General features: G+C 32.1%; 1 protein-coding gene across 2 annotated transcripts in view; it reads right to left on the bottom strand.

Moving 5' to 3' along the window:
• The window catches only part of CUL2 (cullin 2), a 100456-nt gene that overhangs the window by 72262 nt on the left and 2479 nt on the right, over positions 1-25715 (bottom strand). Inside the window, exons 2-3 of one of the 2 annotated variants that reach the window (XM_052000530.1) lie at positions 9040-9091; positions 8336-8476 (exon numbers count right to left, since the gene is read on the bottom strand). In XM_052000530.1, the coding sequence (XP_051856490.1) occupies positions 8336-8454 (119 nt within the window). In that variant the 5' untranslated portion in view covers positions 8455-8476; positions 9040-9091. The remainder of the gene's footprint in view (positions 1-8335; positions 8477-9039; positions 9092-25715) is intronic. The other variant, XM_052000529.1, reaches the window with a different exon arrangement.

The raw sequence follows: 25715 nt of genomic DNA on the forward strand, positions 1-25715 counted from the left end.
ATGACAATGGCAATCAATGTTGGTAAGCTTATATTCCTTTTCTGTGCTTTGCTTGATGGTAGTAATCAAAGCACCAATAAATGGAGTTATCTCTGATTGCATTTATCAGGTGATCTTGAGTGAACTTAACACATGCAAAAAGGACGCTACCTTAGGAAGGTTTCAAGGCTACTTAACCAAGGCTTTTACTTAACCAAGTCAATGTGGAGAGACAATCAATAAAAAATAAATAAATAAAGCAGGACCTTGTATTCTTTGTATCTTTTAGCCAGCTGTGTGACTGTGTGTGCACCTGTAGGACATGGTTTCTGTTATACTCTCAAATCTTTATTAAACATACCCTCAACACATGTATACATCATATGTCAACATATCACAAGTCAACAAGCATGTACTGTTTACTATACACTAGACACTATGCTCCGTTCCTGAGATACAAAGAAAAGCAAAAACAGTCCATGGATATGGAAATAACTTCATCCATACAAATTATGGGAGATAATTTCAGAATGTAAGACCTAATAGATAGAAAGACCATTACAGAAGAATTTGAGCCAAGTTTTGATTGAAGTCAAGAAAATGAAGAAAGGAATTGAGGAAGTAGAGCATGCCAAGTACAGAAGGCAATTAGCACAAAAGCAGGGGGATTAGAGAAGAAATGCTGCATGCAAGCCTCAGCAAGTGTGCCAGGGTGGCTGCAATGTAACAGACACCCAAAGGGACAAAGATCTTGAGCCTGAAAAAGTGGAAGGCCAACTTATGAAGAATTTTAGATGCCAGAAGACTTTAAGTTTGATCCTCAAGACAACAGGAAGTCACTGGAGTTGCTTAAAAAGAGGAGAGGGAATGAACATACTCCAACCTATGCTTTAGAAGTATCTCCTTGGTTTTAAATGCAAAGCTGGGGAATGTGCATGTAATGCTAAAGTCATTTGAAGGTGACAGAGGATAAGAACATAAAGGTGTAAGGATGGATAGAAAGATTGTTCTCTTTGAAAGAAATGAAAAATTAAGCATATGAGATATTCCTAATCACATTTTTCTTTTTCTTTCTTTCTTTTTCTTTTTCTTTTTTTTTTTTAAATTTAGGGGACATCTTCCCATCCCTGAGACACATTACAAAAGAATTTCTCAATGTATTAAGACGTCTCTTTCAACAAGGATTTTCCCTCTGTAATTGGGCTAGTTCAGCCATTTTTATTGATTTTGTCTTCCTAACTACCATTTATTTGTTTCTCTAAAATCAATGGGCATCTGCTGTTTCCAGTTTTTTGCTATTACAAGTACTGCAATAAACATTTTGTTGTAAATACCAAAGTTTCTTAAATTGTGGGTCACAATCCCATATGGGATTGCATAACTTAATGTGGGGGAGTGATATTATGATTTATTATCAGTAAATGTTTGATTTGTATAACTATATATCAGGGTCATGTAAAAATTTCTTGGACAAAAAGGGGTTGTGAATGAAAAAAATTTAAGAAGCCCTGGTTTATACTGCTTATCTTTATTTTTAAGTGACCTAATTGGGATGTATGCCTAACAGTGAAATCTCTAGATCAAAGGTATGAACATTTGTTACTTTCCTTACAGAATTCCAAAATGCTTACCATGAAGGAGTAGCCAACTGAAAGCTCCATCAGGGTCATCTAAAATAAATGCGTCTACTTTTCATTTTCTTCTTAATTCTATACAATCTGGTTTCTGACTTCATCATTTAACCAAAACTGCTCTAAGATTACCAAAGAATTTTTAACTGCAACTATAATGGTGTTTTCTCACAAACTTATAGATAGGAAAGAATTTTACAGATTATCTAGTACAACTCCATCAGTTAATTATTGAGAAAACTTTTTAATTCTTTCAACTATTAAAGTCAATCTTCCCCCTTCCAAATAATTTGTGTATATATACATATATGTACATACACACATTCATATATTCTGTATTTATCTATGAATATATCACCCTAAATGTAAGGTCCTTGAGGACAGGGACTAACTTGTTTTGGCATTTGTATCCCAAGACCTACAACAGAGTTAGAAACAACTACAAATACTGCTTATTTCACTAACTACAGAGGGTATGTCATATAACTTGAGATAATATATGTTTGATTCTAAGAAGGCTCTGAAGCTTTTTCAATTAAAGATGGTTCATGCTTCAAATAGAGCTTGTTAAATTGGATAAACATATATTAAATAAAACATCCTTATAAACATTCCCAAATATTTATCTTTCAGGGACTACTTTATCTATGAAGATAGTAACCCTTCTAAAATTTAGCATAAGGTCTTCAATTCAGGATTCATTCAACAAGCATTGACTAAGAGTTTAAGATAGTAAGGCACTGTACTAGGCTCTGGGGACACAAAGACAGAAGTAAAACAGTACTTGCCCTTGTGGAGAAATTTATATAGAGAAAAAGAAATATAAAGTACATACAGGATCAATGTACATTAATTTCCTACATAGTATGTATGTGGGAAGGTAGAGATGTATGGGTGGTATCACCTGAGAGATCAGGACAGGATCCCTCAAGGACTTCTCTTTTAATTCAGTTTTGAAGGGAAAAAAAAACATTTTTAGAAAACAAGAACATTACAGGCATGGAAGACAAGTTGTGCAAAGACACAGCAATTGAAGATGAATTGTCATTTAGCTGTGAATGTATTACACTAAACGGAATAAAAAGTCCTTGAGGACAGAGACTATCTCATTTTGGCATTTGTATCCCTAAAAAAAAGAGCAAAAAATCACTGTGAAGGGAAGAGAATACGCATGTAAAGTAGCACAGTACAAGCACACAAAGATCAGTTGGAGCCAGAACTATTCAAAGTCTTAAATGGCCAACTGAAAAAAAAAAAAAAAAAAAAAAAGCATTTTAAAAGTGAAAGAAGACGGAATCTTCTTGAGCAGTGAAGAGAAACAGATAGATCTCAGACCACAGCTAACCTAGTCATATCTCTCCCAATGTGGCAAGGCTCATCCTCAGCTTCCAGATATAACACCAGGCCCATACTTGAATACTTTATTTCCATTTTTTTTCCTCTTAGGAAAATATTTTATTCATAACTTACAACTTTTTCAGCTTAAGAAGATGTGCCAGTTTGTACTCTGCTGGCACAATCTTTGAGAATAAGTCACCTCCACACCATGATTAAACACTGGAGGAAAACTTTGGTGGAAAATCCCCAAACTTGTATAAATTGATGTTGAGTAAGTAGAAATTTACTATTTCACTTTTTCTATCTACACATCTCCTCAAAAATGGCTGCCTTGTTTACAAAAACAAGCCAAAGGGAAGATAAATACTGTGTTGATAATTATTATAATGTCTTTTTCCAAAAAGGAAGTCCTCTTATTACTTTATGTCTTAGTTTCCTCATTTACCAAAAGGAATAAAAGTTATTATTATTGATAAAAACTTACATTTAAACAGCCTTATTTTAAAGTTTTCAAAACAATTTTTATATATTACCTCATTTGATCCGCACAACCTTATTAACTGTTCACTATTAGTATATTATTCTCACTCTAAAGAGGGGGAAAGTGATGCTGAAAAAGACTATTAATTGATTAGTCCAGAGTCACAGAACCAGTGATGGTTCTATCCTACAGGCAGGATTCAAATACAGGGCTTTCATAACTCCACGCTCGATATTCTTTCTACTATGTTATATTGTCTTTCAGTCTCCTAAGAAAGAATTAACCAAGTCAAAATTGTGTAAGACTGGGACCAGCATTATAAACACTGGACATTAATAATGAAAATAACATTTATATACTTGGCTCAATCGAGGCTACATTAATATCATATTTTAATGTAGAAAATCACTAATTTTATGTGTTCCTTGTACAATACATTATAATTATAAGGAATAAGCTTTTATTAAGTACTTATTATGTGCCAAGTAATGTGCTAACTGCTTTATAATATAATCTCACTTAATCCTTGAAATAACCTTGGGAAGTAAGTGCTATTATTATCCTACTTTACAGGTAAGGAAACTATGGCAAACAATGGTTAAGTGACTTACCCAGGATACATAGCTAGTAAATGTCTGAGGCTAGATTTGAACTAGGTCTTCCTCAATCCAGATCCAACACTATTCATTATACCACTTCCTCTAAATTATAGAAAAATCCAAAGTAACCCAATTTTAGAGATATTTCTTTACATAAAAATTTCTTTAAACAAATAATACTTCACCCAAATGAAAAAAAAAATCTATTCAAAGAAAAACATTAATTCAATAAGCATTTATTAAATTTCTAGTATATAGAAAACAGGTATTGATGAACTACAAAAATAAAGAATATAGTTTTCAACAAAAGGAAATAAATCTGGAATGAAAAGCTGCAAGAACTAATCCTTAGCCACAATGGTCATTACAAATATTTGATTAAGAAAGTCATAATTTCTCAACATTCAATTTCTTAACATTCAGCCAAAAGCCAAAGTCCCTAATAAAAATGCTTTAGTGATAAGTACAAAGGCAGCAAAATAAAATTCATTGTAACTTGGCTACATTGGGTTGGTCATGTGATAAATCACCAAGATATCTAAATAGTACCTCTAAGGTAAATTTTTACATATAAAGTTTGCCAATTACACTTCAGACAATCTAATTGGATATCACAAAAATTAGGAAAAAAAAAAAGTAGCAGACAGACTATGACAAATTCAGAAATAACCACTGTCATTAGAACAAGCATCAGTCACAAATAATTATAATTCAGATAAGCTATATAGGTTATTGAATTGTGCTCATTCATTGCCACTTTAAGCAATTAAAAATTACAATTGGTCTGTATAAATGTGATGAATAATAACACAAGTCCTCATATATTGGTAATAATTCTCTTAGACTATAGCTTCAGAGCAGAAAAAAAGACAAGTTTTATCCTAAAAGAAATCAGCCTAAAAGTGAAATATGAAATTTAATGAAAATTTAAAAGAAAGTTAAGAGCACTAATATTTTTGTTCACTACTAAATATGGAAAGATTAGTTTACCTCTAAAAAATAAGTTTAAAAGTACACACATATTTTATATAAAGCATATTGAAGTAGTCTGTGTAATCATATAATTTTTCTGTCACCTAAAATATTTTCTATGTTAAGATAGGAGAAGAATCAAAAGAGTAGGGTGGCCCCAATATTTGACTAACCATTTATATTAGATGTTCTTACCCCTTATATACAAAGGATAAGGATTCATCCAATTATTCAATGATTAGCACAAATTCAATTTGAACTGATATACTGAGACATTTTTCTCTTCACTAGATTCTGAAATTTATGAAGAGTATTCAGAAAAGTATCATTAGGGCAAAGATTCTACATATGGCAGAGACTAGAAGACAGTTAATTTGCAAAGGATATCTTTCATATTCTGACATCCTTTCAGCTCAATTTTGAGGCTTAAGGACACTAACAAAGCTGCAGTAGAAATTCCAACAGCCTTTGTTTTGCAGCTTATCTGAAGAGGGACAGAAATGTTTGCTTCTTCCCCCAATTCCACATAATAACAAGCAGCAAAAAAAAGACTACTCTTTTTCATTCAATTTTATTTTATTTTCTAGTCTGCATTCTCTCTCTCTCACCTTCTCCTTATCAATGGGATAACAAGAAAATCCAAATGTGTTATAAATATAGTCAAGAAAAATAAATTACCACATTATCTATGTCCAAAATACATATATACTTGTGTGTATATATTTCAATCTGTACTCATGATCTCTCTGACTAGTTAGGAACATGTTTCATCCTGTGACTATACTAAATCTGATCTGTTGTCTAGGTTTCTTTTGCTAAGAAAAATCTCTGTTAAGAACAGTTACCTAAATTTGCAAAATAACAATAAAAAATATAACATTCAATTGCTTGAATAGTCTGGGTTCCTAGGAAAAGAGAAATGAGTATTAATGACTACAGTTTAGATATTCCTCAGTGCTTTTTTTGCAAAAAAAGAACTGCATTCACATATTAATAATGGCCAATATTAAGTTTTGTAAATAACTACTTCAATTAGCCTCTGGATTATAAGGGAAATTGGGATGTTTACTTTGTAAACAAAAAGGATAAAACTATCCCTTCTGAAATTTTGGTTAAAGGAGTAATAAGTCAACAACCTAATCTTATCCTCCTATGAATTAGGTGTATTTAGGTGTACCACCTCAGTCTCCACTCTAGTTCATCCACTATTCAGTTATTAATCTTCCTAAACCATAGATAAGTAGACCCATTTAAAAAGTGGTATTTCCACATATCTCTGATTTAAAATCTGAGTCTTGGGGCAAATGATTTTCTTTTCTTTTCTTTTTTTTAATTAATAATTATTTACAAAACATATGCATAGGTAATTTTTTAACACTGTCCCTTGCAAAACTTTCTATTCCAAATTTTCCCCTTCTTCCTCCCAACCCCTCCCCTAGATGGCAGGTATTTCAATACATGTTAAAATATATGTTAAATCCAATATATGTATGTGTGTGTGTGTGTGTGTGTGTATAATATATATATATATTATATATATATATATATATATATATATATATATATATCCATAGTTATCTTGCTGCACAAGAAAAAACTGATCTAGAAAGAAAAAATAAACCTGAGAAGAAAAACAAAAATGCAAGCAAACAACAACAACAGAAAGAGTGAAAATGCTGTTGTAGTCCACACTCAGTTCAGGGGGAAATTATTTTTAGTTTAAAAATGCAATCAGATGAGTTTTCATCTTTAGTAAACATTTTATTTCATTCAAATATTTAGAACAGATTTGACATATGAAACTAAGATCTAGGGTCCATAGAATCAAAGTCACTTTTTTATTATGTTTTGATGGGTTAATGAACACATATATTTAAGAGGCAGTTAGATGGTAATATTATATCTATAATAGAAATATTATGCTTATAATTAAACATTTATTGTAGCAATCAATATATTACATACCAAAGACAAGTATTAGAGAAGGCAATTACAGACCCTGTCTTTGAAGAACTCAAACAGTTGTGGAAGAAAACTTGATACTCTAGAAAAACAAGTATAAGGATTCTAATAGAAATTGGGGAGGAAATGTGAAAACAATTAGAAACTAAGAAAATAAGTCTCATATGCTACTCTAAGTTAGGAAAGGTGGTTTGGCAGGGAAGAGAAAGTACTGACCTGAAGTTAGTAAAACCTGAATGTAAATACAAGCTCATATACATATGAACTATGTGACTTTGGGTAGTCACACAATCTCTCAAAGACTTAGTTCACCATTTATAAAATGAGGATGATCATAGCATCAACTTCACAAGAGTGAGAAAAATGAGAATATGTATAAAGTACTTTACAAACCTTAAAACGCCACACAGATGTGTTATTATTATCAATACTAAGTGTTTTGTATTTATTATTCTACTAGATCCTCAGAATGCAAGAATCATCATTTTTATTCTATAAAGAGAAACTAAGTCAGATTGGTAAAATAACTTAAGGGGCAAGAAGTAGTAAAGCCAGATCTTCTACCACTATATCCAATTTCCTTTCCACTATAGTTACATTTGTGTTTTCATTTATCTCAAAATGAGAGGCCATGGAATTTCAGTTAGAAGGGACCTGAGAGACTGACCCATCCAAATCACATCTAAGAAAGAATACTCTTTTATAATGTTCCTAAAATCGGGATACTTAGCCTGTATGACCTCAAATGAAAGAGATCTCTCAATTTTCCAAAGAAGCCCATTCTACTTTGCAATAGTTCCACATATCATTAGATTTCTTCTTATATCAGTACAAATCTGCCTTTTTTTTTGGGGGGGGGGGGGGGGTACGCAATTTTTAACCCTTGATCTTAGTTCAGTCCTCTGGGGTCAAGAAGAACAAATAAAATCCTTTTTCTATTTGATAGCCTTTCAAACAATTTAAAATAGTAACCACATACTCCCCAATTCTTCTCTTCTCCAGTTTAAATATCCCCAGTGCCTCCAACTAAACATTATAAGGCTCTTCAATATACTGGTTGTCCTCTTCTAAACACTTTCCAATGCATCATCATTCTTGCTAAAATAAAGTGCTCAGTATTGTATACAGTGTTTTAGAACTGGCAATCTTGGTCACATTCTAATATCCTACAACGTAAGATCTCACAGATTTTTTAGATTGCCACAAAACAGTTAAATCTGAGTGCACTAAAACACCAAAATCCTTTTCAAATAAATTTATAAAAAGGTGAAGAAAGATTATGACCTTTTAAAAAAGCTTAGACCCTACTCTAAACTATGTGTGCATGCTTAATATTTTGAATGAATAAAGTCAATCTTCTAATTAAAGGATACGAAAAGCGATCATTCCAAGTTGCTCTTTCAACGTAATCCAACATGACAACAGCTTTGATTGTCGTTAAGAGTTTGTTCCATGTTTCATCAAAATCCACTACTCTTGGTTTCAGGGACATTGTGGGAGTTTAGTGTTGAAATCTGTTAAAAGAATAAATAACATTAGGATCAACTCCATTGTTTTGTTGTTTTTTAAATGAGGTGAATGGCTTTGTAGTTGTGCAAATCCATCTACTTAATAATTTTTATTCTTCAGGACATCTGGCAATATTCTTTTAAACTTCACCCTCAAACTCAAATGGCTTATCTTCTGTAAAATATTGTCTGTCCATGGAATTTCCAAAACAATGTTCATATTTCTTAAACACAAACCTTAATATAACTTATGCTTTCAGTATAAATATTTACCACAAAGAGTATATTGTCTCAAAACATCTTTAGATATATTTTGAAAATGACGTTTTAGATATCTTAATTTCTCAAATAATCTCATTGTTATCTTTAAACTTCTTTCAGAGAAGTTTCACCAAATATAGCTTATCAGAGGATAAATTATGCCAAAGGAGAAAACAAATTTATTTCCTCTTCAAGAAGTACTTATAAGAATATATATACAAACATATACATACACACATACGTACACATTCACATATATACATACACACACACACACACGTATATATATATAATTATTCTATACATACTTCTATTTATCAGTTCTTTCTCTGGATGCAGATAACGTCTTTCTTCATATGTCTATAATTATAAAAGTTAATTTGGGTATTTATAATAGACAAAATAACTTATTCGGTTCAAGTCATTCTCAAAACAATATTGCTGCTACTGTATATACAATGTTTGCTTTGCTCTGCTCATTTTATCCCTCACCATTCCATCCAGGTTTCTCCATTTCCAACCCAAAATCACCTAGTTCACCACTTTCCACAGCACAGTAGTATTCCACCATAACCGTCCACAACAACCCATTCAGTCATTCCAAGGGAGAGGAAAAAAAAAAAAAAAGAGGAAAAATATATATGATAATCTTATTGTATATTTGAAAAGAACAGTAAGTTGTACAAGTATATTTGCAGTTTCATATATAACCATCATTTTTATCATAATATGTTAGATAAATACTTGTTTTATTGCATAAATTGAAAATAAAAAAGAAACAAACAAACAAAAAGAGAAGCAAATGCTTAGAGGAGAAAATATTAACTCTATATCTTACCAAAGTTTTTCATTTAAATAACATTAAAAGAAATATGTATCAGATTAAAAAAAAATAATTAAGTTGGCTAAGGTTTAACTTCTTTTCATTTGTTTTTGCTTTTGGTCTAGAAATGATAATCATTGATAAAGGAAATTTCTAGTGAAAAAACTTCTTCAACTAATTAATCTTTAGGGGTAATAAGTTTAAGTGATCTTTGCTAGGGTCACACAATCAACAGGTGTCAGGGGCAAGACTTAAATGCAGGTAATCCTCACTCCTAAAGAGGCTCTTGGGCAACTACTGGCACATGAATAGAGCCTAGAATCAGGACTCAATCTCTCTGAGTTCAAATCTGGCCTCAGACTCACATTAGCTGTGTGACCCTGGGCAAGTCACTTAACCCTGTTTGCTTCCATTTCTTCAACTGAAAAATGATCTAGAAAAGCAAATGGAAAACCATTCCAATATCTCTGCCAAGAATTCACAGAGTCAGATATGACTACAATAATTGAAAACAACAAAATGATAATCTCCTTAACTACCAGGATTCTCATACTTAAGCGCACAAACCAGGAAAAAAGTGTGTGTATGTGTGGAGGGAGTGGGGAGGGGGGGTGAAGGAAGGGAGAAATGGCAGATATAAAAGTACTATTCCAATGAATACTACACGACTCTTAAGCAAGTTTCATTCTAGTCACAGTAAAGTAACATTTTTTTAAAAAACTGTTTTAATGACTGATAAAGCATTCTTTTCAGTCAACATGAATAATTATCAAATGTTCTATATTATTAAAATATTCATTTGACTGAAGTTCCTACACTTTTAACCAAAACTAAAAACCCATCCAAGACAATCTGCTTATAAATAAAAGTAAATAAATTGTGATTTTCAGGTAAAAGGAGCCAAACTTGAGGTATATGCTCAGCAAGAGTTTTACAATTGGAATGATCACTTGAAAGAAGACTCAAGGTTCACTAAACCTTTTCAATTCATATAGTCTATTCGATCTTTACATTCATCAAAGTAATTTCTGATATTTTACCTAGCAAATGGCTCTTACCTCTTATGCCAGCAGAACATAAATCAATCACCTAAAAAGCATATGAAGAAATACCTCCTAAATGTCAGGCATTGTGCTATGAAATGGAGATACAAATAGGAAGAACTAATTCCAAATCAAAGAGAATTTACATTCTAATTGGGAAGATAAATATACATATTAATATTAGATGCTTATACTTTATGCTTGACTGTATTCTATTCAAAAAGATTAGACTTGATCTAAGAAATAGTGCTATATATTTTTATCTAAGACAACTTTACTTAAGTGCCACAATATTTTTGTCACTTCAAAAAAAATTAGAAATTTTAAAATCGTCAAGTAATTGTCACTAAAATTTTTTTATAATAACTAATTCTTCAATAAAGGGAAGTTTTTCTAGAACATAAGATTCTAAAAATAAAATAAGTTTGAAAGTGTTAACTTTGAAATCTCCTGATTCATCTTCTACCTTTCTTAGGAAAGGAAAACCCCAAGGTTCCAATCTTGATTCTCTTCTCTTTCCTCTCTATATTTTCTTTCTTAGAAAGTTCAACCATGGCATCAATTATCAGCTCTATGAAAATGAGGGAATGCATTCCAGGGACAAGCTGAGATCTCTTCCAGGTGGTTTGGCAAATGTTCTGATTTTTTTTTTATGTTATCAGCACATCATCCACAAAAAGGAGAACAGCCCAGACCTCTTTTTTTTCTTATTCTCCTGAAGCTCAAAAACTCTTTCAGCATGACAAAGATTTTCAGAAGTACAGTATGTCTTTAATGCAAAATTAAAATGTTAAAACCCTAGATGATCATCTTAAGATTAATTAAGGAAATTTTAAAAGTAAAAGGTAAAATGTTATCCCATTCAAAAGACTGGTTTTAAATTTGGATGGCAATACTTTGTATTTTGATGTTTTATTTACAGAAAATTAATTTTAAAAACAAATAGTTAAAACAGTTATGATGCTAAGAAATTCAAATGGTGATTTTTGCGATTTATTTTATAAATTTATAAAGGTAACTCCTCAATTTTAAGAGCAAAAACTAATACACAACTAGATTTTGGTTGATTTCTAAATTACTTTAAGAGTAAAAATTTTTAGTTACTATTAATTTTAATTTAAGTAACCTAAACATCTTGTGATTCCTATGAAAGCATTAATTTTCGTATTTGATATAGAGTATTGGCGGATAGTAAGTTGACCCCAGAACTGAAGGAAAGCTGGCATAACTGCCTTCAAGAAATTGTAAGGCTCCTTTACAGACCCCAATTTCTTCAGGAAAGCAAAGGTTTATCTTTTCAAACCCAAGATTCTATTGGCATTCTAAATGGCAGTGAGATATAGGATACAACTACCTTGAAAGGATTAAAAATTGCTATCACACAAAGGGCAAAGGAGAGGTACGTAGTGGTCATGAATAAGATATAACATATAACCTACAAGGAACTCTGAAGAATAGATATAAAAGATGTACAAGAAAGAAAACATATATTAGGAAAAGAAGGCATGTTGGTCATATGACAAGAATAAGGAATGATAGGCAGCCATTAAACATACTCCAAAGACATCCTAGCAATATAAAATCCTAGCAGTATAAAATGAAGAAGGCCTCCAGAATGTTGTAGTAGATCATACTTTTGGAAGCACATAAGAGTCATCATACAAGGTTGGGCATGGATGGGCTGTGATCTGTATCATAGAATGGAACTCCAAAATCAAAAAGACACACATCCATTTGAATATAATATGAAATTGAAATAATAAAACAAAAAGACTTGCCATTCAAGAAATCTTTTTAATATAAATGCATCATTTATTCATAGATATTTGATGATTTATAGAATTCAAATTCACTTTTAAAAGGAAACGTGGCATTCCTAAGAAAGATCAACAGTTTTGTTATAATTACATCAATTTTGTGTCCACAGGCCTGAACTCCCTTATTTCCACTCATTCATGCAAAACAATTTCTTCCTTTACTCATCTTTTCTTTCTTTCCAAGTCTAAGGAAGAAGTGCTTGTTTACTCTTGTCAAGGCAAATCATTAACATGAGTGCTCCTTCTATTTCTTTTAGGATTTTGTTCCATTTAATCATCCCAGCACCTCTATCTTCAATATTTTCCCTCTCTGCTAATTCCATACCTGTTGCTTACCCTCTTAGAGATTGAAAAAAATTTCCCTTGATCCTCTATTTCCTTCAAAATATTCCTCTCTGCTAATTCCATACCTTTTGCTTACCTCCTTAGAGTTTGAAAAAACTTCCCTTGATCTTCTATTTCCTTCAAAATATTCAGTAAATGAAAGGATTGGACTAGAGAACCTCTAAGACTCATTATAGGTCTACATTCTGTATCTCTATTCCAATATTAAATTTTAAAGAAAAACAGATCATCACTGTAAAGAAGGAAAGGATGCACATGTACAGAAATTTTATAGCAGCTTGTAATGGCAAAGCACTGGTAACAGCCACTTCCCAATATCAGGGGACGGGTGAACAAATTATAGTTTTGGAAAATAGTGTAATAGTATGACATAAGAAATAATAAAAACATATGTTTTTTGGAAAAATCTGGGAAGAATTGCATGAATAGAATGAAGTGAGCAGAGTCAGGAGAACAAACTGTATAACAACGCTGTAAAGACGACTTTGAACGAGCTGAGAACTTTGATCAATACAATAACCAACTAGAGTCCAAAGGATCAATGATGGAACGTATTATCCATTCCTGACAGAGAGATACAGACTTTTGGACTTGATCAAGGGAAGCAAAACTTTGTTTTTCTTGGCTTTGCAAAATAAAGATTTTATTTCCAGTTTGTTATTGATTTTGGTTGTTTGTTTTTCAAAAAGGGGTAAGGCAGCAGGGGAAGAAAATAGATTTTTTTGTTCCTCGAAAAAAATTAAATAAAAAGGAGAACAGTATCTTTGTCATGGTCTCATAGTCTCAACACCATAATTTCTCAATACTTTGATGCATCTATACATTTCATCCATTCAGTCACTCCACTAAAGTATTCAATAGTTCAGACTGTAGCCCACCTATGCTTTCCTAAACTGTTTAATTACTGACCACATTCTCCTATAAAACCTTCACAAGTATATACATCATATTATCTGTAAAAAATTTTATACCCTCAATTTATTTTTCTTGTATTATATGGCAAGCATTTCTAGCACTGTTACCTTAGAGTCAATGAAAAATTGAAACCATAACTTTATCAGATTTGATAGATAGAAAATAAATCCAGAAAAATCATAAACATTTTAGTATAATACCAAGAAAACCTAGCAAGAAGAGATAGAAAATGAAATTCCACTAATAATTCTATAGAAAATATAAAATACTTGGGATTCTACCTTTCAAAAAACATGAGAAGTTATGTAAAAACAAATACAAATCATTGTTTACATTAATATAGACCTAATAACTGGAAAAATATAATTGCTCATGGGAATAAAGATCCAAATAATAAAGATGACAAAACTACCTAAATTAATTTACCTTTTCAATGCCACACTAACCAAACTACAAAAAGATCACTTTCTAGACCTAAATAAAAATAATAAATTCACATTTTTTTTAAGAAATCAAGAATCTCAACAGAATTAAAGAAAAGAAATGGGAATAAAGGGGCCTAGCAGTTCCAGATCTCAAATCACATTATAAAGCAGTCATTGTTGAAATAATTTGGTATTATTGGGAACAGATTATACAACAAAGAGTAGCAACACAGTTATTAAAAGGAAATTGGAAAGTAGTATAGATAAAAAATTAGATTTAGATCAATGTCTCACACTTTATACAAAGATAAGCTCCAAAAATGCACATGACCTACACAGAAAAGATCACATCATAAACAAATTTAAAAAACAAGGAAAAATTAATCTATCAGGTCTAAGGATAAGAGAAAAAGTTCAGGATCAGAGGAATAGAGAAAATCACATAAGACAAAATGGGTAATATTGATTACATAAAATTTAAAAGGTTTTATATAAACAAATCAAATACAGCTAAGATTTTAAAAAAAAAACTTAACTACAAGAAAATTTATGCAGCAAATTTATCTTAAAATAAAGGTCTCACTTGCAAAAGGAAATGATATATGAATGTAAGGAAAATATAAACTCAAATTTATTAGAAAAAGATCCATTCATCAATTGATAGTCTAAAGAAATAAATAGGTAGTTTTCTTTTTTTTTTTTTTTTAGATAAATAATCACTTTATTTATTTATTTATTGTTATTTTTTTAATATCTTTTTATTGATAGAACGCATGCCAGGGTAATTTTTTACAGCATTATCCCTTGCATTCATTTCTGTTCCGATTTTTCCCCTCCCTCCTTCCACCCCTTCCCCAGATGGCAAGCAGTCTTTTACATGTTGAATAGGTTACAGTATATCCTGGATACAATATATGTGTGCAGAGCTGAACAAATAGGTAGTTTTCAAAGGAAGAAACCCAAACTATTTATGGCATATTAAACAATGCTCCTAATCACGAAAGTGAAAATTAAAGCAATTGTGAGGTTTTACTTCTCATACACAAAAATGGCAAATATGATAAAAAAAGTAGAGTAATAAATATTTTCAGGGTTATGGGAAAGTAAACACAAAAATGCACTAGTGTGGACCACTGAACAGAAAAAAAAAAAAAAATCAGTCTGGAAAACAAATTGGAATTAAAGACAAATTTACAGACAGAAAAGTTACTAAACAATACCTGTCTTTTTTACCCAACTATACCTTTGTATATAAAAATATTCATAGTAGCTTCTTTTGTAGTGGGAAAAAACTGGATATTAAAAGAATGTACAATATTTAAAACTGAACAAGTTCTGGCATATAAATATGTCAAAAATACATGCAAAAACATATATAAAGTGATACACAGTAAATTACGTAGAACCAGCAGAACCATTTATATAATAACAGTACAAGATGTTCTTAATACTATTTTAAGATATTAAAGCTTAGAATTTTATTAAGACTTGTGAGAAACCTTGTTATTGTAAAATAAATAATTCTGGAAACATAAAATTTCAAAGACTGAAACAAGCAAATACAGAATAATTTATATCATAATAACAACACTTTAAAAAAAATTTTAAGAGCTATAAGAACTGATTAAGACAATGACCATTTACAATTTCAGATAATGAAACATGTTATCCATTATAGAAGCATAACAAAATTATATATATGTTTATGCTTATATGTATGTGTGTGTATGTTTTTAAATACAGTCATTGAAGAAATTTGTTTTAACTGTGCATATTTTAGAAGAAATTTTGGGTTTTTTTCTAACGAGGCAGGAAAGAAAATAGATTTCTGTCAATTTTTTAAAAAGGATGGAGAGATATAGAATTGAAATGTTACAGGAACTTTCAGATGAGGTCACTTTATTACTAGTTTTATTTTACTGTTTTACTTTGTTGCAAAAAAATCTCATTAAACAAGAGTAATCTATAAATAAAACATAAACAAAACTCTTTACAAAATTCTCTCCAAGAGGTCTACACAGCATTCCAGGGGTCTTTCTCAAGATCTTTTCACAATAATACATGGGCACTAATGGAGAACAGAGACATGTATAGCTATAATTCCTCAATTTGGCTACATGATCTTGTTAAAAGTTAAGAATTAAATAGTTTCAGTTGAGTCCAACTATTTGCAAGGGGTTTTCTTGGCACATACTGGAGTAGTTTGCCATTTCCTTGTTCACTTCATTTTACAAATGAAGAAACTGAGACAAATAGGGTTAAGTGACTGGCTCAAACTTACATAGGGACCAAAAAGGCTGCATCTGAAATCAGGTCTTCCTGCCTCCAGTCCTGGAGTTCTATCTACTGTACCACCCACCTAGCAAATCTAGCTAGCTGATCAGCCCCCCCATTAATGGTCTCATATTCCCATCACTCTACTGAACTTTCTCCCTCCCAAGATCACCAGTGACCTCTTAACAAAACCAACAGCCTTTTTTCAGTCCTCATTTTCTTTGACTTTTGTATACTGACCCTATTGATTACATTCTCCTATTTTCTTTTCACTTGGCTTCGATATTATTTAATATTGACTTCTTTTTCTTCAATCTATACCTGTTCTAAATCTCCTTGATTATTCATCTTCCTTTTCCAAGTTTAAGTGTGGGGTTCAATATTCTGTCCTTTTCTTTGTTACCATTTTAACTTAATGGCCTCATCAACTCTCATGGCTTCAATTATCACCTTCCATGCAGAGGACTCTCAAGTCACCCACATAGACATGTGCATATATGCATGAGTCCAGATATGCATATAACACACAATCTCATCATTTATAAAACTCCTGAACTACAGTCACACATTCCAAATGACTCTTGGACACCTACATCCAGTTGTTCAACACCACCTTAAACCCAACATGTCCAAAACTGATCACATAATCTCCCCTTAACCTACTCTTCTCCTCTCAACTTTCCAATTTTTTTTTTTGATAGCACTACCATCCGCACCATCCCAGTCAACCAAACCTGGCTTTTTACTTTTTCTTTTACTTCACTTTCTACATCTAATCACTCTCCAGGTCTTGTCTATTTAATGTTTTCTCTCCTTTCCTCCTTCAAATATGTTGTCTTCTTCCACTCAAACTGATACCACTCAAACTGACATTTCTGGTCTGAATTATCATAATAAATAAATACAGATCCTCATATTTGAGTTTAAAAACGAGAAAGAGATTATGAAAAAAAATCTATAGCTTAGGCAAGACTGAGAGTTTGGGTGGTCAAATAATTCCTGTACTCTTAAATCATTCCAGATCTGAAGTATATTCCATTCAACAAACATTATAAGGACACAGAGAAGCTGGAACATGTCAAAAAGGAATTAACATTAATTAATTGTGTTTGGTGAGGGGAGATAGAAAATATGTAATACAAGTTTCAGTTGAAGGAAACTGGAGATGTTTAAAAGCATAGAGAAGATCTGAAGGGAACACAAACTGTCTTCAATTTCTGAAAAGTAGTTTAAGGCATTCTGCTATTTATTGAAGATGAAAAACAGCATCACTATCTTCAAAGTTGCAAATTATTAGTAGGTATAAGACATATTCAGAAGAGAAGTACATAATACTGTGTCAAATATAATAAGGATAAGATATGCAGCAAGGTGCTTGAAGAAAACATGAAAAGTAAGACTTTTGCTTGATCCATAAACAACCAGGAACAAGCGACAGAAGTTTTAGAAAAACTCAAAGAAAAATTTCTCAATTAGAGCTGTCTAAAAGTGAAGCCTCTGAATTTAATGCATTAAGACAAGTGGAGGCTTCCAGAAACAGGTGTGGGACAACTTAACGTGCCAGAGGGGTCCCAGTGCCAGGGGTTCCAGTGATCAGTCTCTCCAGGCCTCCCTGAAATCATCCTGCTGAGCATTTATTATAAAACAATAAAATTCCATAACCTTCATATACCATAACTTATTCAGCCATTCTCCAACTGAGGGGCATCCATTCAGTTTCTAGTTCCTTGCCATTACAAAAAAGGCTGCCACTAATATTTCTGCACATGTGGGTCCTTTTTCCTCCTTTAAGATTTTCTTAAGATACAGGCCCAGGAATGGCACTGCTGAGTCAAAGAATTATACGCAGTTTAAAAGCCCTTAGGGCATAGTTCCAAATTGCTCTCCAGAATGGTTGGATAAGTTCACAACTCCACCAACAATATATTAGTGTCACAGTTTTCCCACATACCCTCCAATATTCATCATTATCTTTTCCTGTCATCTTAGTCAATCTGAAAAGTATATAGTGGTACCTCAGATTCTTAATTTGCATTTCTCTGATCAATAGTAATTGAGAGGGGCAGTTGGGTCTGCAGTGAATAGAGCATCAGCCCTGAAGTCAGGAGGACCTGAATTCAAATATGGCCTCAGACACTTAACACTTCCTAGCTATGTGACCCTGGGCAATTTACTTAACCCCAATTGCTTCAAGGGGAAAAAAAAAAGTAATTTAGAGCATTTTTTCATATGAGTATAAATGGTTTTAATTTTTTCATTTGAAAATTATTCATATCCTTTGACCATTTACTTTGATCACATTCTAAATGTCAAAGTTATTTTGTATGTTATATCTTATATTCTCCTCATATTGACTATAAATTCTTTAAAAGGTCTAAATTAAAGTTGTTTTTCTTATTTATGTCTATAGTATCTGATTCAGTTAGTCTCTTAAACATAGTATGTGTTAATTCAATGTTCATTGAAATTTACTGGTCTGTACTTTTCTCTAGGAATGAAAAATCAGAAAACTTGAATTGCTTTGTCACTTTAAAAAAATCTAGGTCCTAGAGTTTAGATTATATTATTTTCTCGATTTAAAACCAGCATTTATTAAGTCCCTCGGTGCCAAGATCTGTTCAATACGTAATGTAAGAAAACTATTTAATAATGATATCATAGTGAATAAAGTACTGGACTTGAAGTCTGAAAGCCTTCAATTCAAATATTACCTCAAACACTTAATACCTCTCTGAACCATGAGTTAGTAGTAAGTTTTTTAAATTTTCTGAAACTTAGCTTCCTTATCTGTAAAAAGTGTTAATCTTTTCATCTCTCAAGCTGCTGGCCTCAGGTTCCACTGTTCTGATTGGCAGAATCTCACCTGGACCACTTTTTCAAACAGTCCACAGCCAGGTTTCATTTCACTCCTAACTCCTTAGCCATCTTTTCAAGAGCTGCCTTGACCAATATCCCCACCTTTCCAGTTCTGGAGTTACAATCAAATCAACTTTCATGGTTCTTCGAAAGGATGTATCAATCTACCTCTATATGTCCTCACCCATCCAGATGAAATGGCATCACTATTCCCCTATATGTATTATCTATACCATGAAAATATAAGATCCTTGAAGACAGAGACTGTTGTTGCTTTTAAAGCTAGTGTAAATAATGAATCCCAGAAAGTAGTCACATGTATCTTAATTTGTATTCTTTGAAGTCATAATCATGTAAAATGCAGCTCAAAGGAAATATACAGTGCAATTTCAAATATATACAACTACTTCAAGAAGTTCATTCTTAGTACTAATCAAAACCTAGTTGTATTTGTATCCCTAGTGGTAGCACATTGTTTGGTACCTAGTTAAATGCTTTCTTTTTTTATCCACTTTTTTTTTTTTATATCCACTAATACTGATGAGAAAGTATGTATAAGGTTTAGAAGCTGATAATTATCTCTCAAATGCTTTTCATTTATTCACTGAGCTAATTTATTGGACTTTGGAAAACTTAAATCATTATATAAATATGTTGTTAAGTATGTTAAAGTTATATACAACTTTACATTTCTCAATGGATAAAAGTTATACTTTTGCTATCTTCAATATTATCAGAACTACTCGTTTCTCTATATTTTCTTACTTGCCACAAGAGTTGCTTGCTTCTCCCACCAGAACTCCAGGGACTGATGACCTAAGAGCAGGGATTCTTAATCTTTTTTGATTCACAGACCACTTTGGCCATCTGGTGAAATCTATGGGACCCCTTCTCAGAATAATGTCTTAAAATACATAAGATAACAAAAAAAAACCCAATTATACTGAGTTATCAAATTTTTTTTCCCACTAAAAACAAGTTTATACATCTCAAGTTGAGAGTCCCTCCCCTAGAACTTTGAAAGTCCCACCAACTAACCAGATTGATGACACCTCCCATTATCTGTATTGGTCTCCACACTAGATCATGATTTTTTAGAGGACTATAGATTTAGAAGAGGTTTAAAGGATTTCTAAGTACAGCTAACTCACCTTTTCACTTTTTTAAAAGCAAATTATAATTAAATAAACACAACTACTATTTCTGGAAAGGGCATGTCAACACTGATTGCTCTATTGAACCACAAAACACTCTTTTAACTTCCTAGATGAAAACATCCTTTTGTGCCACTACTCTCTAAGTGTGGTCTCCCCATTATCCCAGGCACTTAGTAAATGCTTTTTCATTCACTATCAAAAAACAAAAACAAAGGTAAATGCAACACAAGGCCAGGCATAGAACTAAACCTAGGGATTAAAAAATAATAATAATAATAAAATTAAAAAGGCAGTCCTTTCCCTCAAGGAGTTTATACTCTATACTCTAATAGGGGAAAATAATATACAAAGAGCTGAAAACCCAGAGCAACTAGATAAGCAGCCCTGGAGTGTTGAATTTGTGGATTCAGAACCAAGCAGAATAGCAGGTGGGAAATGAAAAGCTAATTCTGAGGCCTCAATAAAGGGAAGCTCTGAGTATTCTGTTCCATCCTCCAATCAGAGAGGAGAGACAACAGAGTGTCTCTAAAGTGATGAACATCAAAACTCAAGCAGTTTCTATGATGATGAGATTAATATTAATAAGCTTATCTTGGGAGAAAGTATAATTTTCCAGAAGTAGAAACTAAGCAAAACAACTGGTGGAAAATGAAGACCTTTGACCAGCCCCTAACCATTAGACCAAGTTCTTACTAAGTCCTCATTACAAGAACCATTTACCTGCAATCTAAACTACATGTAACAGGAAAATGATCAGCAAAAACCCAGCTTTTATTAGTATGCACAAGGTGCTAGATGGAATGCAATCCCTCATGTAGAATTCAAAGTAAGGGCAAGTATTCCATGACTGTTTGGGGTCAACTTGCCACATTATAAAAGGTTTTTCAATTGACTTTTGAGCTAGAATTGAGCATCCATACAAAGACCCCATTAATTCAACTGTGATTAGTTTTCTGCTGAGTTATGTTCAATTATGGATGTTATAAACTGTATCCCTACTGTTGCTTTTGTAATTGGTGTCTATTCTCTCTGGTCATAAGTAAAGGAATACTGAATTCATGATGGACCACATTGTAACTTTGTGAGTTTCAAAAATTCAAAAGAGGGAACCACCAGGAACCCAATGACAGGAGTTTGTGGGAAGCTGAATTCAGGGAAGAGCTCTAGAACTGCAATCTCAACTCACAATGAGGAACTGTATCCCCAGAGTATGACTACTACATCCTCAAGGCTCTAGAGTTAGCCCTGGGAGATTAGGGTTTTTCTCTCTAAATTTGTAGCTCACAAGGTTTCCTACAATAATTATTAGTTTAAATCAATTAGTCAGATTTAACTAGCTTATGTTATTGTTGAGTCACTTGAGTCTGGTCCAACTCTTCCATAATCTCATCTGAGGTATTCTTGGCAAAGATACTGAAGTGGTTGACATTTCCTTGTTGACCTCATTTTACAGATGAAGAAACTGAAGCAAAAGGAGTTAGGTGACTTTTCCAAGATCACACAGCTAGTCTGAGATCAGTTTGAACTCAAGTGATTTGAATCTTCCTAACTTCAGGCTAGGTGTTCTATCCACTTCGAGACTAGCTACCCAACTAGTTTTTAGAAAAGGGTAATTTACTAAGGTGCTATAATAGGAACTGTTGCTACAAACCCTTCAAAAATGGCAAGCTCTCCCACCAATACCTAGAGTCCAAGAAAAACTAGGCTCAAGTTTAGAGAACGCATGTAACAAAGGGGTGACACAACTCCTGGAATCTTTTGCTGGAAGTCCTCAGGATAATCTTAGGTAAAGGGTGTTTTTTCTGCTGGCTTCTTTGAAGATCCTTAAATTTAAGTCCATTCTCTCCAGCTTCTGATAACACTAGCTATTCCAGGGACCTTACTAGGATACTAATAGGAAGTCTAAAAGCCTTCAGAGTCTTTAAATAATATAAGGTCTTCCTCCAAACAAAAGATGTGTGGGAGAATGAAAGGGATTAAGACACTTTCTCTTTCCCCCCTTCCCCCCCAGATTCCTTCCTAGAAGATTAGCTAGAACAAATCATGCCACATAGTCCGGCAATCAATTTTCTGATTCCAACTAGCCCTAGGGTTTTTATAAAAATCCTGGAGGGCAACATCAAATCACTCAACTAAACTCCATAAATTTTTGGCACCTCTGTGGGCCCACAATCAAAATAGTTCTCACCAGTTAAATGAATTCACCTTGCTAGGGTATTCTTTTATTTTAAGTAAGGCTTAAAACCACCCTTATCATGCTTTCTTTTAGAAATAAAGATAGCTGTACTAAATATTTGCTAAATTTTTCAGTCAAGAGTGTGACTAGATAGATGTGATCTGCTTGTGGAAAACTCTTGTTTCCATACTAGTGGTGAAAAAAATGCTAAAATATGTAAAGGAAAGTCTTTAATACATTGAGTAGATAATGCTCTATAGAAGACATACGTGAAAATATAGGTAAAAGATATATAGAAGATATCGATGGATGGGGTGAGATTTGTCCCCAGACAATCATATTTATACAAATATCACAATTCAGTAACTTTTTTAGTATGAACACCTAAGATAACAATGAATAAGTACAATATAAAACATCCTATTACTAGGTTAGGTAAAAGATGCCTTCTTAAAGGCTTATAGTTTAGGTCCAAGGAATGAATAAATGGGGGGAAAAAAGCATTTATCAAACACTTGTTATGTGCCGATTATTGTAGATATAAAAACAAAAGCAAAGACTCTTCCTGATCTTGAGGGGTTTACATTCTAATAAAGTGATCTAACAAATTTCCTATAAAAGGTATTAAAATTTCTGTGCAAAGTCTTTTTCTAGAAATGTTTTTAAATGGTAATATTAACAAAAAATAGGAAAATGGACCATGTCATTTTGGCATAAGCATATTTTCTTTTTAAAATGTTTTGTTATTGTTTTTTCCATTTCTTAAATTCCTGTCATTTCCAAAATTAGCCTCTTCCTAAAATGAATAAAGTCTAACAAAACAAATCAATGTATGAACCAGTTCTGAAAATCTTATTCTATACTTCTAGTCATCCTTCCATTCTTCTGCGAAAATGATAAAATGCCCTTTTCAAAATCTTGATTTATCTTTGAATTGATCAGTTTTGAAGTTCTTAAGACATTTTATATTACCGTGGTAGTATTTAATTGCAGATTTGTTGCTGCCTACTTTATTCTGAATTAATTCATACAAATCTTTCCAAATTTCTCTCAATTCTTATGGTCATTTCTTAGGGATAGGGACTAGTCTTAGAATTATAATGAAATAGGGACAACATGAATGATGAAACTTCTACCAAAGCAAATGAGCACTTTCTCTACAATTTGCTATATTGTCTGACAGAACTACTTAGAGTCTTGAGAATTTAAGTGATTTGTCCAGGGTCAAATGATCATTGTGGCAGAAAAAGGCTTTGAACCCAAGTTTTCCTTGCTCCAAAGTTCAGAGGCATATTCTAGCAAAATGAAATAAAGAAATTTGAGGGAATTGTTTTATTTTTGTTTTGTTTCTTTTTTAAAAATACTAATGTTAAGCTATCACATCTATTTACAAGATGATTTCCCCCTATTCAGATGCCCAATTCAATATCTCTATAACTTTCTCCAAAACAAGATTGCTATTAGAAATGTAAATTTTTACTTCTGCTTCAGTGAATAAAAAAGATCTAACAAAGAAGTAGAATAAAAATTCAGTATAGTAGAATAAAAAAATACAATGAATGAGAACATTTTTTGGATTGTTTTGGTATGTGATAAGCAAGAAAGATGAACCAGTAATGTAACAATTGAATAATATCAGTAAGAAAAGATCATAAATTTAAAGTTAGAAGAGACTCATAAACCACTTAAGTATTATTAATCTCATGTCCTTGAACATTGTTTATCAATATTTTGATTGCTGTATTTCAACATAATTGATTTTCTTTGTAATTCTGTGCATTTTATTTAATGCAGTTAAAATCATTATTGTGAAGGGGGGTGCACAGCTTCACCAGACTCCCAAAGGGATCCATGACACAAAAAAAAAGGTTAAGAATAACTGATTTATCTTCGAAGGCCCTTTCAGGAGGTTCATGAGGTTAGAACTATTTTCATAATAAAACTAAGATGCTTTAATTTCTAATAAGATAATAACAATAGGAATAGCCCACACAAACAAAAGTGCTTGGGAGGAGTCCTTAATAATTTTTTAAATTATAAAGTCTTAAAAACAAAAAATTATAAAGTAGTCTTAAGAAAAAATTATAAAGTAATCTTAAGTACAAAAAATTATAAAGTAGTTTTAAGATCGAGTCTAACTCTTTCATTTTGCAGATTAAGTAACTAAGGCCAAAACAATGACTTTAAATGACTTGCCCAAGGTGACAGGGTTAGTGGAGGTAGGAGTTGAATCCAGATCCTCTGATTCTAAATCAATTTCACTGTTTACTATACCATGCTGAATGTCTTTATCTTTTGCATTAAAATATATGAAATGAATAGCAAGAAGAATAAGACAAATGGAATATTATCCATTTCTTTAAATATACTTTAAGCTTATTGAATAATGTGGGTCCCCAACCACTACTGGCAAAGATGCAATAAATTACAGCTCAAAAAGTACTCATTTTCTATCAGAAATCAATATTTCTATAAAAAGGAAGGATACAAGATACACAGAGTAGGCAGGTAATATAAGCAAGAAAAATTAACAGCTAATTAAGACGAAGAGCCAAGTAGTTGAATTAATCACAAATACATTACAACCCTGATAGTTAACTGATCTGAAAAAGGTATCATCCAATATAGTCTATGGAAAATTGGAAGGACCAAAAACAACTATTAACAACTCCATATTAATTATGCAAAATAATGATTTTCATAAATTCAGGACTAGTTTTCCCATATGAGGAATTATTTTCAAAAACTACTTCAGAGCAAGTTTAAGAAAATATCATCTTCAAGTTATATAATCAAAGGTTTAATTTAATTTACAATTATCCCCAAAATGTTCAGATGTTGATAATTGCAGTCAGTGTGTCATGACTTAATAAATTGAGTATCTGTGATCTCCAACTTTCCAGAACAGATCATTTCTAATTCAAAACAAAGTTTAAAGTAGTAATAAAAGCAATAATCTCTGAAAGACAGCAATACCTCAAGCATTAAACTAACCTTGAAGATCAACCTATACATTTAAGTTAAAGTACAAATTTTGTTCTTTAACATGGAGAATTCTAAATAGAAATGTGGATCATTAATTGTGGCTAAAGAGATTATCAACCACCTATTTCAAATGCTAGTAAATGCTGGTCGATAACAGTGCTAATTTAC

Source organism: Antechinus flavipes, chromosome 5, assembly GCF_016432865.1.
Source record: "Antechinus flavipes isolate AdamAnt ecotype Samford, QLD, Australia chromosome 5, AdamAnt_v2, whole genome shotgun sequence".
NCBI classification, from domain to species: Eukaryota; Metazoa; Chordata; class Mammalia; order Dasyuromorphia; family Dasyuridae; genus Antechinus; species Antechinus flavipes.